Genomic DNA, 18,193 nt, shown 5'->3' with positions numbered 1-18,193 from the left:
ATAAGATTTAAACCGACAAAAGACAAGAGTTAAGGGTTCAAAGTTGTGACACCCAATGAATTGATAATAACCACCAGCAGTCATTTTCTGACCATTCAGTAGGAGAAAGCACATGTCGGAGATGTTGTCACTGTCTGTGTTGTTACAGTTTCACTGAGCTGTGTTTGTGCACTGACCCGTTTCTGGCTGCAGCCGAGGACCAGGAAGGTCTCGATGCTGTTCTCCTTCAGATACGCGTTCCTCTCGCCTCCAAAACCTGGCTCCACCTCATAGTCTCCGTTAGATACTGCAGCGTGGCTTTAGTGATGTGGATACGCCTGCATGAAGACAAGGAGTTTTAGGTTAAATGTGCATGTGCTGTGCATCTTTGTTTGAGTGTGCAAATGGTTTTAGAATGTATTTCTCTTTCAGTAAAATAAATTAAACCTGTAAAAAGTAGAAAACCTACACGTTTGTTTTTTTAAAAGAGCACAAACATGTCATTAAATAACTAAACATCATGAATTAAACGTGTTGGCAGTTTCCTTTTAATATAAAAACTTTGTGTTTGCTTCCCTCACCCTGCTTTGCCTCCCGCCTCCATGTGATTGGCCAGCGTGACGTCATTCGACCACACGTCAAACTGCCACTTCCTGAGTCCCAGCACACCGCAGTGCACACGCCCACTGTGAATCCCCACACGCATGTTGACGTTTACTCCCGTCACCTCCCGCACCAGCCTGCAGACACACAGCTGATCAGCATCTCCTCCAGGAGGAAAACTTTGCAAAAGACATCAAACAAACTGACTCCAAAACACACACACACTTATGCAAACACTGTTTTTACTCACGAGATCGCCTCAATCATGTCGACACCCATCTCCACACAGCAGTGGGCGTGATCCGCCCGGGGCTCAGGCAGCCCCGACACACAGTAGTAACAATCTCCCAAAATTTTAATACGTAGACAGTGATTCTCCTGAGAAACAGAGCAAAAGAAAGGTGTCAAAAAACGTAACTGAGGACCCAAAAAAAAGCTAAAGTTGGACTTTTTTGTTAACTGTCATATCTGTCTTTCAAAGGGCCAGTACACCCCAGAACTCACCGATGCCAGCTTGTCAAAACGTGCAAAGAGTTCATTGAGTGTCATGACCAGCTCCTGAGCCGTGCACTGGGAGGCGAGGCTGGTGAAACCCTCGATGTCTGCAAACAGAATACTGAGGGCAACATGAAGGAGATGGAAAGAGAAAAAAAACACAATAAATATTTCAACAGACTAGAAGAGTAAATACTCTGTGTACTGTTTGCATAATAAAATGCAGAAATGTGTCTTATTTGATATCATCAGTGCTTCCCTAGTTTAGCAATCATGCAGTTTCTAGGGAACCTGATTATATTTCCATCCCTACGCAGCAAAAAACAGAACTATATTACAGTTTGTTACTGACAGGGCTGCTGACCTTGAGAGAGAAGTTTGACCTTAAAATCTTCTGAAGGAGATCTGTGACAGTGTGTGTGTGTGTGTGTGTGTGTGTGTGTGTGTGTGTGTGTGTGTGTGTGTGTGTGTGTGTGTGTGTGTGTGTGTGTGTGTGTGTGTGTGTGTGTGTGTGTGTGTGTGTGTGTGTGTGTGAGGGACAGATAGAATATGTGGAGTGTTTGCTCAATGCTGTAATTGAATGTGTGCCGAAGCTCTCCATCTTTGGGGATTATCTTATCTTGGCTGCTGGTGATTAAGTATTCCCTCACTAGTGTTAATTAGCCTCCACTCTGCCAAACCACTCTACCCTCTGATGACTGCATGCAAACGCCTATATGTGCATGTTTGTGTTTCAGTGGAAAAACTGTGCTGTGAGTCTGTCACAGAAAGATTAAGTGAAAGGGTTTGTGTTTGATTTTAAAGCGTATAAATTGTATTTTAAGGAGACATGAAACAAATCCTTTTCATTGATTTTGAACACATTTTGGCATTTTGAGTGGCTACCAGTCCACAAATTGAAATAAAACATGTAGGTACATTGAGGCGGACAGTATGAGAAAAGTGTTGTAAACAATAAAGCATGTAAACATGTTCTCATCTTCCACTCAAACAGAGAAGTGGATGAAGTGAGTCTGATGTAAGTTCACGGGTGAACCACTAAAGCGGTGAGTGTCCCGGCTGACCTGACGTTGTCGTGTTTCTGGATGTAGATTTTATGAAACATCATGTCTTCCTTCTTGGCATTGATGTCAGCCTTCATCTCCATGGCAACGTGCCTTGGCAACACTGAAAGCAACAGACGTTCCTGGAAAAACAAAAAAAAGAAACAAAATGTAGATTATGTCATTCACAATATTATTGACTGTGAGCAACATGGCAAGGGTTTTTATTTTAATCAAGGCAACAAGTAGGGGTTTGAGTAAAATGAATTAAAACATTATTTTATTTATTTAGAGCCATATTAAGAACGACAGACCGGAACAGTTATAATAACAAAGCAACATACAATAATATCAAAAAATATCCTAAAGATTTTTAAAAAACGTGGTAAGCAGAAATGTTTATAAAAAACATCTTTACAACATGTTTGTTTTTCCACATCTTACTTAAGGCTTGTAAACGCACCAAAGTTTCATGAAAAATGTCCCAACTTTGGAATTGGGAAAATCCGAGGAGCACTTGAATGCACCACCATATACATTGTGTATGTGTGTGTGTGGGCCCGCACCTGCTGCTGGTTCTCCCTCTGCAGGTGCAGTCTGGCCTGGATGTATCCTCTGGTCTCCTGGAAGGCTTGTCTCTGGGAAACCTCAGCGGGGTAGTGGGTGCAGATACCAATGATGTTTGTGCACAGGAAGATCAGGACATTAGCGCTCACCTGGGGAGAAGAGGGAGAAGGGGGGGGAGAGGTCGTCAAGTTTAAGATACAAGGAAGGAAAGGAGGATCCTGCTCATCCTGTGAGGTAACAGAAGGAATCAGGTGTAAAATAAAGTCACTTCTCATCATAGACAAACTATCCATTTCTCCAGAGATGTTGTTCTTGCTTCAGGGACAGAATAGTTTCATGAATCAAACCCGTAGTCATTACTGACAGAGAAAAGTAAACAGGATCTACACTTTTCAAATGTGATGAAAACATATTCCTTCATATTTAGATTTAATATTAAATCATAGTAAATTGTAACAGAGATGCTGAGAGTTTCAACAATAGATAGAGATGTGCAGTACATCCCGAATACTTCACTTTCCCGGAAAAACAGGTGGAAAAGGAACCGCTGACTGACTGTTATTGCTCCCTCTGTCATGGTTACTTTAAGATAGTGGTAGCAATACATTTCATTACCCGGTTTACATTTTATCTAACATTTATGTGCCTTTTCACTCTCAAAAAAACCCTCAAGATATGTGTGAAATAGGTATTCTTCACACCAATACAGCCCATAATATGTGTTTGCAAAGAAACTCCACTTTTGAATCTCTGAAGTATTAATGATCTGAATCTTTTACACACTGACATCTTCTGGGTAAAAATGGAAATACACAAAAGGTCAAGGGTTTTGTGGTTTTATTTAAATTCAATACCTTAACTTTATTTAAAAAACACGCATTTAACACCAAATTAAAAACGCCATCCAGATCACTTTAGATTATTTAACTACATTTTATTGTTTATTGTTTCTCACAAATGTTTTCAGGTTTTTAAGTCTTTTGATCCCCATATTTCTCTACATTTTCAAAATGTGCTGTAGACAAGGCAGTTTCAATTAGTTAAACTTCAATTAATCTTAGTTTAAATGTCCCATTAAAAAATTCAAGATAATACCTTTAAAATACTAACTATAAAACAGGGTGCAAACTAATAAATGCCCATGAAGAGAGCGTTTCTTTCCCCTGATAGTATATCATAAGAAACGTGTTCCAGGGGAACTTGCATGTAAACACAAGAGCATAAACTAACTGAAATATAGATAGGGAGACTATAAAAAGAAGGAGAACAGCAATGGGGATAAAGGTGACTGGCGGTGACAGTCTACAAAGTATCGCAGACACAAGAATAGAAACTGATGTGTAATGGAAAGATGAGCTCAAGAAGAAAGTAAACAAGGCACAGGGGAGGAAATAAACCAGCAGCATAACAGACAACAAAGACAGAGGAGAAGACTGACAGATGTTGAGGGTAGGAAGGAAATAAGTGGAAAGGAGCAGGATGAGGACAAAAAAGAGACAATGTGAGAAGTGTGTGTGTGTGTGTGTGTGTGTGTGTGTGTGTGTGTGTGTGTGTGTGTGTGTGTGTGTGTGTGTGTGTGTGTGTGTGTGTGTGTGTGTGTGCAGACAGAGAGCAGGACAGATATGGGCCACAGTGACATTAGGCAGATGGCTCACAGCGCTCAGCTCTGTTTACATTACTCTCACTGATCAAGCAAAAACAGCCATGAGACAAAAGTGAAACGTGCAGCCGGATGTGTGTGTGTGCAGGTGAATGCCTTCCATCAGTCTACTGTGCATGTGTGTGTGCAGTCAGATGTGTATTTAAAATGCAATGCAGCTACTTTAAGTATTTATCTGTTGAGATTCACCTCCATGTGTCTGCGCTCACGGGCTCAAACTAATTGCTTGCTTTCCTCAAGAGGGCAAGGGCGAGTGGGTTTGCAGAGTACACAGTGAGGTCCTGTGTTTACGCAGCAGCACTCCGCCTCTCCAGGAGCTCTGCGTGGCAGCGTTTACCTTCTACCTGCGCACGCCGTTACTGCACCTGCTCCTCTCTGTTCAACAACACACTCATTTATCTAAACTGTTATAGCCAAACTACAGCCAGACGGCCCATGGCACATCTTTAAGAGGCCTGAGTCGACTTCTTCAAGATACATAGCTTGAAAACATTTCTTATAACTTGCACTTTACATTGCACATCCTAGATTAAGTAAGGTAAAACTGTTTTACTAGCTTTTTACATTTTTAAATCTTTTAGTGAAATGTTTAAAACTCGTGTTGAGCCTGACCCGGTCTGTGCCCTTTTGGGTTTAACACCAAAGGTAACGAGTGCATCCCTACCAAACAGCGCCCATGTGGTTATAGCCTTTTCTACGCTTCTTGGGAGACGTTTGATTATTTTAAAATGGAAGCCACATTCCCCTCCACCCTTTTCTCAATGGTTCAAAGATGTTATGTACTTCTTACAATTAGAGAAATTTAAGTTCACACTCAAAGGCTCCTCTCAAACCTTTACATGGAAACCCTTTCTGGACTACTATGACTCCTTACGTGATCCACTTGATAAAGACTAAGATTGGAGTCCTGGGTATGTTGTTACAGCAGTGCGCATTTAATATATATATATTGGTATATTTTTTAGTATTCTCTTTTTTTTATATACGTATGTTTTTCCCTTTTGTTTTCTTAGCCCCTTGCACTAATTTAACAATGAAAAATACTGTATTTACTGTTAAAGTACTGTGTATCCTGTAACTCAGGGGGCTAATGGGTGGTAGGTGGGTTGGTGGGTGGGAGAGTGGTGGGATTGAAATGGAGATTTTGATTGGTTAACATGTGTGTATATATCGTTACATGAATTGGAACTGAATGGACATGCTCTGTATCACTTGCTTTTGTAAAAAAAAAGAAAACTGAGAAAATCAAGAGATATTTCCATTTTCTTTCAAATATTTTTCACATGTTAATATAACATTTAAGGATTAACATCCCCATTTGTAATCCTGTAAGTGGGCAAAGACTTAACTCACTTATTTACAGATTTACCCGTGAGAATGTAATGGGCACTTAACTAGTTGAAAACTGTCTTAACTATTATTAAACTTAGTATTTGGCTCCTGAAATGTTTGGTTATGGCCGACAATCAAATAGTTTGCCCCCCCCCCCCCCCCCCCACCCCACCGTCACTTATTCCTCTCCTGTTCTAGTTCACCATAATCAATCCCCCCCACCCCCCGCATGCATTGTGATGTTCTTTGCTCTCTCCCTAGAGTTCAGGACCAATATGATTACTGCCGACTAAAAGGTTTGTGGCAACTAAAATAAACCAGGGATTGAACATCACGTCGTTGGAACATCACACAGTTTCTTCTTCTTTTTTTTTTGCCGTAAAAGCAGACGTCATCAACGGGGGCAGGAGAGGAACTCAGACTAATCCCGGGATATCAAAATGGCATTATGTAAGAGCCGCTCTGATGTAGACAGGACGGGCAAAACACTGGTACAAAAAACATAGATTAAAATGTATTTGAACAAAAAGCCCCCACCAGTTTAGGGTGGATACGCAGGCTTAATCAATAAATGATCAGCATGACTGAATAATGGAGAGTACCTGAAATACCTCCAGACTGACGAAAACAGCAAAACTATGTTCTTAGTATTGATCATTTATATAACACTTACTGAGCTCTTTATTTTACTGTCACACTGTCAGACATAATCCGAGACATTTATACCTGCCAGCAAATACCTGTTTGGAAAATGTTTTTAAAAGAAGCTCAACAATATATTAGAAGTTGAGGAGCTGTTAACAACTTACTGAAGTTAAAGGTCTCCTATTATGCTATATTTGAACAATATATTGTAGGGCAATATCTATACAATGCATACATATGTGAAGTGTTTTGCTCAAAATACCAAACAGATGAACTGTGACTTGTGTTCCTTGAACACACCGGGAACATTTAAGCATATGGTATGGGACTGCCCAGAGGTTTATGGCTTTTGGAGGAAGGTAACAGTGACTTTATCTAATATGATTGACAAACCTGTACCTCTGGAGCCAACTCTCCTCCTGCTCAATGACGATTCACATTCGGGGCTGAATGAGAAACAACGCAAGGTTTGGTTGGCTGGCTTGACGGCTGCCAAAAAACTGATAGTACAACGCTGGTTACCCCCTCACAAACTGTATGCTAGAAAATGGCTGGAATACTTTCCGGATGTGGTCATGCTAGAAGTGTCTACAGCACGGGTGAACAAAGCCAAAAGTTCTACACTGGACTCATGGAGGAGAGCCGCTTCGGCTATAGCGAGCCTGCTCAGTTCAGAATAAAGGCACCCAGAAGAATTGTAAGACACTAGACCGAAAGGGGAGGGGGGAGGGAGGGGTATGTTAAAAATGTTTGTATTATTCAATCTTGTCGTGTGAGGTTATAATTTCAATAAAACAGTTGTCGCTTTAAATTTGAGCTGAAACTGGCCACGCCCCTTTGGAGCGCATGCAGCTCTCTGTCTGAAGAGAGAAGTTTCTAACGGAGATACTCAGCATAAACGCTGCCGTGAGTAAACGCCATATTATGTTCCAAACCACATCAAGCATTATTTCTGAAACACTTCTCAGAGTTTACCACTAGAACAGAGACATTACCTGTATTATATATATATATAACAACTTCACTGTTACTCCCTCCTTCAGACATCCTGCTGAATACACAGACAGAGCTGCGGGAGGGGATTCAGCTCGCGACTGTATATTGCGGATGATAGGTTGGGACGTTGCCAGGAGTTGAATGTAAAGTCAGCCCACATTTACGATATGACGTCAAATCCGCAGCAAATCTGGAACAGCTCGTTTGTACCCCTGTTTTTAGAGATGTGGGTAAGAAGGAAAAGAGAGAGGGTTGTATTTTCTGACACTTTGAGAGTCTCCTTACACACCGGGGACACGTCTTTATGTATAAAAGACATCAAGATGTGCATTTTGCATAATAGGGGACCTCTAAGTTTAATATATTAATAGTGATTTGAGCTAAATCCGGTTGATCCGGTTCATAATGTTAGTTAGCATGCTAACACTTGCTACTGTAGTTATTTGGTCATAAATTATGAGGGTCAGATTTGATGCTGCTGGAGGAAAGTCGGAAAGTTATTGCAATTCATCCTTGAACAGAGTACAGCAACATGGTGGTATTAGAGAAATATTCAGGAGGAAGTATCGGTACAGTTCATCCTCTGGGGACCATGATGTCTGTACAACATCTTCAAGGTAATTTACCCATTAGCTGATTTATTTTCAGTCCTAATAACCAAAGTGGTGGACAGATTGACCGACTAACGTTGGATCCTTAGAGCCTAGTGATGGTATAACAAGTTAATAAAGATATCTAAAAAAAAATAAAACACAACATATCCACCCACCCTTTAAACCCCCGCAGCATCATTGCCCCTTCCCTCCACATCCAAACTCATCACTATCTGAAATGTCCTGGTCCAGAGTTAGACAAGCATGCAAGCATGAGAGGAGCACTAATGGAACATTCAGAAACTTTTATTTATAATTTCTCTCCTCCCCCTTTACGATGGATTTAGCATGGCAGGCATTTACTTTAGCAGGAAGTCTCTGGTCCCAACAGTGGGTCTATAAACATTGACTTTTAAGGCCATCAGGCCCCTTTTCAGAGTTTGATAGAGTGGTCTTTTACGGAAAGAGCAAAGCGAGAGAACACGGACGCGATGTTTAATAGAATATACACCTCAAACTCTTTTTTCCACTGTACTGGATGAACACACTGAAGCATTTAAAATGTCAAAGAGCCAGAGGTTTTTTCTCTGTAGTTAATGGAGACCACAAACAGAGCTAAAAGAGAACAAATTTAAGACTGGACAGAAAAACAAACAGCAGTCTAATGTTTCTTCGTAACTGTAATGTCAGCATGGGGGATTATTACTTTGCATGCTCATGCATATGGTTTGTTCCTCATACATCCTGCATTTACTCCTCTCACACAGGCCCATTTATGATGTCCTTTCTGGAGCTGTCAATCCTTGCTCTTGTCATTTTATCCAATAGTCAGCAGCACCTACATTGTCAGCCTATCATCTTGCTATATATTGAATTATAACCCCTGTATCATCACACGTATCAGATTTTGCACAGCCCTTCCTCCCAGTCCTGCAGATTCTTCATTTTATCAGCCATGTCATCATAACAAATCTCCCTATAGAGTCCCAACAGCACAAATGTTCCGTCAATACTTTATACCTACATAAAATCATGCATAATATACAGTTATCTTTACTATACTCACTTGTCTCTTGTGATTTAACTGAAATTGATCACATGCTCCTGCTGTCCTGAAGTGACCCTGAATAAATCTGTTGCAAGATTAATGAACAACTTGACTGATCAACAGGAAAAACAAATATAGTCTGTCTGCGCGATGGAGTAATTAACCAAAGCCTCTCCCAAACAGACAGTAAGATGTGATTAATAGTCAGCACTCAAAAGCCAATCCAATTTCAAACCAAACAATGTAAATCAGACTGCCGGAGCTTTCCGGACAGTGCACAGGGCTCCTTGCAGAATGTCAGCAGAGTTTCTTTTTTCTCCTCTCTCAGCATGTTCACGCAGCAGTAGGTGACCTGCCCCCTCCTTTAATCCCCCCATCCTGCTCTCTATGCGACTTAACAATACCCAGCCAACACCCAGCACTGATCACAGGAAGGGGTGTGTACATGTGTGACATTCATACATGCAAAAGCACAATATAAGCAGGTGAGAAAGGGACTCAACAAATGTTCACCAGACACCCGGTATAACTTACAAGTCAATCAGAAGAAGGTTCAGAGGCCAAACCTTAAATGAATTTAAAGCTCAAAAGCTCTTTTAGGACATGCAATTCAAGCTTTTGAATCCCTTTAATCAGCTATTTCTTTACACAGATACATAACTTGTCTATTCAATCAGAATATAAATCAGTTGTTGATGTGAAAAATAATCTGGTTTAAAAGTATTTTTTCAAATACAAGGCATTTGACTAGGTGTAGTGTAGCAGGTAACACAGTGTTAAACAAAAGCAAGCAAAAAAACAAACGTTCATATAAAAACGTATTACTGTAAATAAGGTACGCTAAAAATCATCTTTCTATTACATCTTAACAATGGAACAGCTGTGCAGTTTCTGGAAGTATTATCCACAGATATAGTCTCAAAGATACTTGACAAGCTCAGCTTTAGGTGTAATGTTCACTTTCGGAGTTAATATTGCTCATTTCAAAGCCAGCTGTCATTACGGTCTTCACAAGCGCGGAAGATGGAGATGTGATGATGGAGTTGATTTTGTGTGTAACTCTATGTTGTTGAAGAGTCTCTCTCGCTCTCTTCCCTCCCTCTCTCACTTTGTGCTTTTTTCTCAGTCTTGTAAAAGGTTCTGCTTAGTGTTGGCCCGAGACTCACACCCACGGAGACTGTGAATTATCAGAGATGGCAGCGCAGCTTTCATTTAGCAACCATCACCCACATTCCTCAGCTCCCTCCAAAGACCTGCAGCCCCCCCCCACCACCTAGGTTCAGGGAGGGTGCAGTGTGTGCACCAGCTATAGGGGGGGGTGGGGGGGGGAGTAGTGGTTGCAGGTAATACTGATAATACCACAGTCAGAACGTGGAGTATTATCAGAATGTTCTGAAGCAGGTTAATCCCTACTCACACATTTTGTTCACTAATAATAAATAAATGTTTAATTTACACTAACATTTTTTTAAATAATGTAGTTTTTGTGATATAAATGTTAAATAAATAAAGTATTCGGTTTCTGAAAATACAATGATACTGAGGGAAGATTTAGAAGACTTTTATTTTAAAATCAATCTGTGGTTGATTTCTATGGGGTCAGATCAGTCTCATAATACACAAATGCACACAGAAGGATTCACACTTGTATTTCAGGATCCACACAAATGTTTTTCAATGCACACACAAATGTGTTCCGTTTAATATACATGTAAGTAAAATCCAAATACTGAAAAAAGTTTTACATATGTATTTTTGATCCACACATTTGTTTTCCACTTCGAACTGCTGAACCTGCAAACACAAACCGCTTTCTGTGCATGGATCGTTGTGCATTTGTGTGTGGGTTTTTTGAGACTCCCCTGACGCTCACCCGATTCGTAACGTTTTCTATCTATAGCCAATCAGATGTCTCCTCCATTCTAAGCCAATCACATGAGCGCGCCCCGACGAAGCGCTTCATATACGCATTTTGCGCTGTCCGGAGCTGACAGGGCAACTTCAACATGGCGTCTAGCACAAGTGTAGTGATAAGTGTCTCTGCGTGAATTATTCAATATGCTTTAGGTATGAATTCTTGTGATGTTAGTGATGTGTTACTGTTAGCATGGAAGTACTATGGGTGGCATGTAATGCTAGAGTTTGCAGGCAAGTTAGCTATAATGCTAATAGACTACATGGATTATTACCTTAAATAGCTAATATTAGCCATAAATGTCTTTAACTTCTTTCATTCTCTTGTTTTCTTTTTTACGGACAGCTTAGCAAGAAGTTTCCTTCTATTGTGTTTAATGATGGAGTGGAATTGAACATTTAGAGCTGACGTTAAATAGGATTAACCGGTTAAGATCCTAGGTAGTCTATTAGCATTATATAGCTAACTTGCCACCGATATTCATTCCATGCTAACAGTAACACTTCACTAACGTCACAAGAATTCATACCTAAAGCATATTGAATCATTCACGCAGAGACACTTATCACTCACACTTGTGCTAGACGCCATGTTGAAGTTGCCCTGTCAGCTCCGGACAGCGCAAAATGCGTACATGAAGCGCTACGTCGGGGTGCGCTCATGTGATTGGCTTAGAATGGAGGAGACATCTGATTGGCTATGAATAGAAAACATTAGGAATCGGGTGACCGTCAGGGGAGTCTCTAGCCTAGCAAGCTAAACCCCTACAGCAAAAAGCTGTACGGGCCCCAGCAGCAAATTCAATTTGCGGTCGCTAGGGGCGTCTAGATTTCTAGGCTAGGGAGTCTCAAAAACCCACACACAAATGCACAACGATCCATGCACAGAAAGTGGTGTGTGTTTGCAGGTTCAGCAGCTGGAGTGGAAAACGTGTGTGGATCAAATATACATATGTAAAACTTTTTTCAGTATTTGGATTTTATTTACATGTTTATTAAACGGAACACATTTGTGTGTGCATTGAAAAACATTTGTGTGGATCCTGAAATACAAGTGTTAGCCCTTCTGTGTGCATTTGTGTATTATGATACTGATCTGACCCCACAGATTTCAGACAAATGCGGATTTTCTTTCATTTCTAACCACTGTCACCTGCAGATTTGATCAGCTGCAGCTAGTTACCCAATCAAACTAAAATGATCTCCCAAGACACATTTGAAAATATAATCTCTGGCTGACTTTTTTCAGTATCCAGCTCAAATCATTTTAAGACAGTAACATAGAATAACAAGTCTTAAAAATGCAGGCTAGTCCTGGTTTAATTGAGGTAGGACACGGAAAAATGTAAGATTACCAACTAATGTGTTTTTATTATATTTTTTATTAAATATTTGTCTCGCAATTTCAAGTAACTTTAAGTAACCAAGTAGTTCTTAATGTGTTTCCGCTTTTGGAATGAGGAGAGAGAAGAAACCAGCTTCAAACCACTATGCTTTAAGCCAGTGGTTCTCAACTGGTTAAGCCTCAGGACCCACTTTTTCCTTCGCCAATAAATCACCACCCAAAGTTTTGAACCACTGCAGTAATATATATATATATATGCGTCTCAGCAAGTGAAGTATAGTGCATACATTTTCAGTATATGGAGTCCATGGGGACCTACCCATCCCTCCATCCATCCATCTTCTCCCGCTTTTCCGTCAGGGTCGCGGGGGACCTACCCACATCCTCAATATTGTTAGTGCCATGCAAGGCAGATTATATCCCTTAACAGAACAAAAGTATTCTTTTTAAACAAGTTTCAACTGGTGATGGTCATTACATTTTCTAGATCATAATTGAACTTTATGAAAAAAAAGGCACATCTTTTTTTGTGTTAAATAATAAGACAGACTCGGCACCAATCCTGGAAACTCACCACAAGTGAAAAATGTGACACGTTAAAAATCCAACCCCTGAGATTTTTTGAAATGCTAGCATGTAAACTACGCATTCTGGTAACTCTGAAAAGAAAAGAAATACATCTACTATTACCCGCCACGACCCACCAGTTGAGAACCACTGCTTTAAGCTACTCTTTAAAGCAGCTACGCTACTCTTATAACTTCACACTTACATGCCGAGGTCCAAACCATCTAAAACGAAAAATGTTCACACTACAAACAACTTAACCAAAAACAAAGGGCACATCTTCTCATGGGTGTGAAAGAGACCCAATATGTCCAATATCACAAATATTTAGGCCCAATGCAAAAGGCTTCAACATGAGGAGAAATGAAAAGCTTGACAGTCGTGCTGTCTGGACAGGGCTGCTAAGCTGTGATTGGACTATCTTTGTTCTGTCAATGAATCCACTCGTCCTTTAAGCACTGTCAAACTTCAAAAGCTCCGAAGTCGTCCTGGAGTATACAATATTTCATGCTTACATGAAAAAAAATCATTGCTCAGAAAACTGGGGATCAAGACACTGAATTTATAAGACCTATTCCCAGTGGGAGCAATGACTGATGGGATATTGTTGTTGAAACGTTGCCAACGAGAGTGCGAGTCAGAGCTCATCGGCCTTTGAGGAGCATCTGGAACTTCTTAGAACATCTGTGTTGGATCAGGCTCTGTAAAACACAGAGTAACTGCTTAACTCGTGACAAAACACAAGAGTCTCCCACGTAGGTTCCCTCTTATGTCTCCTTTAGAGCACTGGTTATTTAGTTCCATTTTCTTTCCTTCCATTAATTTTTTCCTGCCTGTTCCCACTCTGACATGTGCTTATAGCCACTTTGAGCCTTTGTGAAAGAGTCTGTGTGTGTGTGTGTGTGTGTGTGTGTGTGTGTGTGTGTGTGTGTGTGTGTGTGTGTGTGTGTGTGTGTGTGTGTGTGTGTGTGTGTGTGTCTGTGTGTGTGTGTCTGTGTGTGTGTGTGTGTGTGTGTGTGTGTGTGTGTGTGTGTGCCAGGCAGCTGCTGGGTTTGTGTACTCAGCCTGAGCCTCATGTCTACACACAGCTCGCACTGCCCTTATCTGAAATGACCAGAACCACATTGACAGATAAAGGGTGAAGCCACGCCCGCTCCCTCTGCAGGGCGGTCTGGAGGTGAGCGTCGAGCGGCTGCTGCTAGCCAAGACACAAAACAATAAAACACTTGTATCTGTACAGTGGAATAAAACTTCACATAAAAACTATTCTAAGCAGCTGATGAATGACGATTTCCTGTCCTGTCATTTCTGCAACTTGTGATGAACAGCAGGGAACAGTTTTTTCCTTTCTCAGGAAATCATTTCCCAGGACGACATCAATCACACTGTTTATTGGGTTTCTTTTGTTCCTAAAATCGACCGTTATTGGGACGGACATGAAGCAGTGTTATTTAAACAAAACAGATCTGGAGCATTCTGATGTCAGGGCATGAGATGTAATTACTTTTAGAAACATTAGCTCTTCATTTTCATTATTTGTATGTTTCCTTTGATAAGAAAGTCTTTTTTTGTAAATCCTATTTACTTTGGCTGCAAAAAAGTCACCTTTTCTAAATTGAGAGCTTCCCCCTAAAAAAGGAAACAAAATCCTCAAATAAAACTTCTAAATTTGAATGAAATGTAATTAAATTAAATTAGTTTGTCTTTGTTTAACAAGGTCCACCTTTTTAATAATAATAATAATATAATAATACATTTTATTTGTAAGCGCTTTTCAATCCCTCAAAGACACTTTACAGATGAAAAATAAGTAATTAAAATACATTTAAAAACACAGAAACACAAGAAAACGCAGAAAAGTAGATACATTGTAAATAGTAATACTATGTTGTTCATTCAAATGAAAAGTGCACTTGTAAATAATATTGATAATTATTTATTATTATTACCACTTTTTAATGCATTGGCTGCCTATGTTTTAATATCGGGGAAGAGCAAACCATTTTTTAAGTAAATTAAGATTGTTTTTTAATGGCTAAACAGAAAAGAATTATGGATTGAAGCAGAATAAATCACGACACAAAAGCATGCAACTTTAGTCGTAAGTGTTTATGTTTGGATTTTGTGATGTTTTGTAGTAAATGAAAATGTGCTGATCAGACAAGTCTGGAACAAACCTAAACAGCCACTACTACGATATACTACTACAAATAGTTGATCATAGTTGCATAGCATAATTTTTTATCTGCAACTGCAAAAATAGTACCTGGTTAAAATGTACTTCTCTTGCAATCTCTGGAGGAAGTAGTGTATTTTTTTGTTTTGTTTATTCAATCTTTGCCTAAACAAATGTGTGAGTCAAAATATGAATTCCACAAAAGCAGGAAGTGGAGAGCTGATATTATATCTATGTTCTTTTATAACTGAAAATGGTGCAAATATAAGGCGATTGTTTCTGCTCCCTGTGTGTTGTTTTAGGAGCCAGTCACAATATATTTTATCAAGCTTTTATGCTAATCTTCTATCAACAAAAAAACAGAAGAATTTCCCTCAATAGTTCTGTTGGTGGGCTTTTCTGCGATTCCCGTTTAAGACATTTTGATGGCTGTGCACCGACACACGAGACCACTTTATTAATGTAAAGCCTTTTCTGGAAACAAATTCTTGTAATGTAAAGCCAGTTATCCTCATCCAAGCTCCTTTTCTGTAAATAAAGGCATGCTAGGGGCCCTAAACCTGAAAAAAAATACACCTAACACTTTTACTGGCAAGCAGGTGGTGTGATTTCTGTGGAGAGAGAGAGTGGCTATGAAAGTATTTTGGTCTTGCAATTACAAAAATCTGCATGAAAAAGAAGAAAGCTCGGGAATAATTCAAACCTTTTTTTCACATTATCATCAAGTTTTTGTGGCGCGCACGGGACCCCTGCAGGGACACTGGCCCATACATGCTGTGGATGGACAACAGGTTCAGGGATAACGGCTGTGATTAAAGCTTCTCAGGAGGTTTTTATCTGCTTAACAGTCTGCATTTAATGCTGATGCCTCTTCATGAAGTAGCTTAAAAGACAATCAGTGATAACATTGGTCATTCGAAATCGTTATTGTTATTGTCTGTCCCGGAGTTTATTTGTATTTTACATCCCGCAGAACGAAGGAATGTATGCAGACATTTTACATTGAAGGGGCAAGTATTACGTAAAAGGAAGCATGGCGAGATTTTTCTTTGGAGAGTTTCATGTCACGTTAAATATTGTGGTTATGGCTTAGACAGGGGCAGTTTAGACAAAGAAAGATTAAAAAAAATAGCTAATTGAAGAACAAAAAAAGCTATTAAGGGACAGTGATGGAGCGAGAGTGATTCAACAGGTGGAGAAAATGTAGTGATTTTAAAGGATTAAAACAGATCCTGATGTTGCCTTCTTCCTCCTAAACTCTTATATTATATACCAATTGTATTTAGGAAATACATTGTATGACATAAGTAATCTTTCATAATCACAAACGGATTCATTACATCATTGCTATGAAAATTTAGTAGGAAAAATGTGTTTGAATTAAATATTTAGCTCGCTTTCAAAATAAATGCACACAATTGCTAGATCAAGACCTAAGAGGCGGCGGTGCTCATGGAAACACAAATGCTTAAAGCAAAACAAAATCTAAGTTCCTTTTAATGGTTTGAACAAAAAGCCTCTTGGAGGGAATATGTCAACATTAGAAGAATGTAAATAGTTTTATTTAGCAATAAAAATACTTATCTGTCTCAGAGAAAGAAAGCCAAACCATACAAGGTTATACAAATATTCAAGACCGAGTGCTTTCTCTTAATGCTTTGAGGTCTACAAACCTGCGGCATTGTGGGTACAGACATGCAAAGTCATAGCACGCTGATAGAGATAAGCTTCCCTGAACTTCACAACTGCCAAACAACATCCTGTGCATCCCTGCCTCCACTCATATGACCTCTCCTCGGTCATCGTCATGTTTAATTATGGACCGTCTCACTTCAACAGCAGGAGGGGGGGGTGGGGGAGGTGGAGGGCGAGAAAGCACAAATCTTTGACGAGAAACCAAACAGTCTGTGTACCTCGAAAGCCTTGGAGCCCTCCAACATGAAGACGCTGGAGCTGTGAGATTCTCAGAAGGAGAAAGAGAACGGCAGAAATCAATTTTGACCAGATTTTTGAGGGGGCTTTTTCTTACTTGAAGCAAAGCTGTACACCAGCAGCCTGATTCTGGGTCTGCTGGCTGCTTGAGTCGTAGTTGTTTCCATGGCAACCACTGGACCAGCTGAACACAAGCACTGAGGGAGACACTTAGCGATGCTGTTTATTCCCCTTCATTCTCAGAAGTGATGCTAAACCGATAACTCGTTTCCCAGCGCTCTGATTGGTCCACAGAGTTGCTGTTGGTGGTATGGATGACTTTGGTCTCTGAGTGTGTTTAAATCTGTTTATATGAAATCCTCATTTAAATAATAGGCGGTGTAACTAATTAGATTGTGGATTAATCTGTTGTTTGTTTACTCCATTAATTGATTAGCTGTTTGAGTCTTAAGGTGTCGTAACATGGTGAAAAATGTCCATCAATGTTCCCAAAAGATTGATGACGTTTCTTCTTTTAGTCAACTCAAAAGATACCCAGTTTACTTTCATAGAGGAGAACAGAAACAGAAACAGAAAAGAAGAAAATGTTGACAAATAAGCTAAAAATCTGAGAGTTTATACTTTTGTTTTCTATAGAAATTACTCAATCTGGATTAATCCACTGAAGAAATTGTCGATTCATCTAATATTTATTAGAAAATCAATTCTTATTTGGAGTTCTCTGAAATACAGGAATTCACAGACTACTGAATTGTACTGAAATCCTACCACATTGGTGAACATCATTAAGTATCAATTGTAGCGGCCAAGCTAACAACCCCCCTGTGTGTGCGTGTGTGTGTGTGTGTGTGTGTGTGTGTGTGTGTGTGTGTGTGTGTGTGTGTGTGTGTGTGTGTGTGTGTGCCCATCATTCAGCAGCAGCCATCCTTCATCCATCTAGTGAGCAAAGTGTTCATGTGACAGGTATCCTCGTTAAAATGCTGCTGCCGCGTTAAACACAAATTATTTATCAGGGAGGCTGTGGAAAAGGGCTGCGTGGGGAGAATATCGGATTTGCCTCCAATCACACCTCCTCCTCCTCCTCCACTTGTACTGGGTGTCTTATTCTATAGCTGCAGCTTTTCTACAGGTGATCGTCACACACTGGCTGACACTTCCTCCACTGGCATCCAAGTGCTCCCATCTGTAAGCACACTAGGTGATCCCAGCATCAACGGGAGCTGCTGTGAAACTGTGAACAGCTGATATGGTGTGAGATCTGCTCTGATTAAAACGCTTTTTTTTTACATCCTTGAAAT

General features: G+C 40.0%; 1 protein-coding gene across 1 annotated transcript in view; it reads right to left on the bottom strand.

Annotated features, from left to right (window-relative positions):
* LOC134864347 (adenylate cyclase type 6-like) overlaps positions 1-18,193 on the bottom strand; it is a 40,833-nt gene that overhangs the window by 8,830 nt on the left and 13,810 nt on the right. The window contains 7 exon segments of the mRNA XM_063883256.1: positions 177-283; positions 286-317; positions 561-719; positions 833-960; positions 1,087-1,198; positions 2,142-2,263; positions 2,687-2,836. Coding sequence (XP_063739326.1) covers positions 177-283; positions 286-317; positions 561-719; positions 833-960; positions 1,087-1,198; positions 2,142-2,263; positions 2,687-2,836 — 810 coding nt within the window.

The sequence above is a fragment of the Eleginops maclovinus genome, chromosome 1, assembly GCF_036324505.1.
Source record: "Eleginops maclovinus isolate JMC-PN-2008 ecotype Puerto Natales chromosome 1, JC_Emac_rtc_rv5, whole genome shotgun sequence".
NCBI classification, from domain to species: Eukaryota; Metazoa; Chordata; class Actinopteri; order Perciformes; family Eleginopidae; genus Eleginops; species Eleginops maclovinus.
The sequence above is the reverse complement of the archived record's forward strand: the minus strand, read 5'-3'. Positions and strand labels throughout refer to the sequence as shown.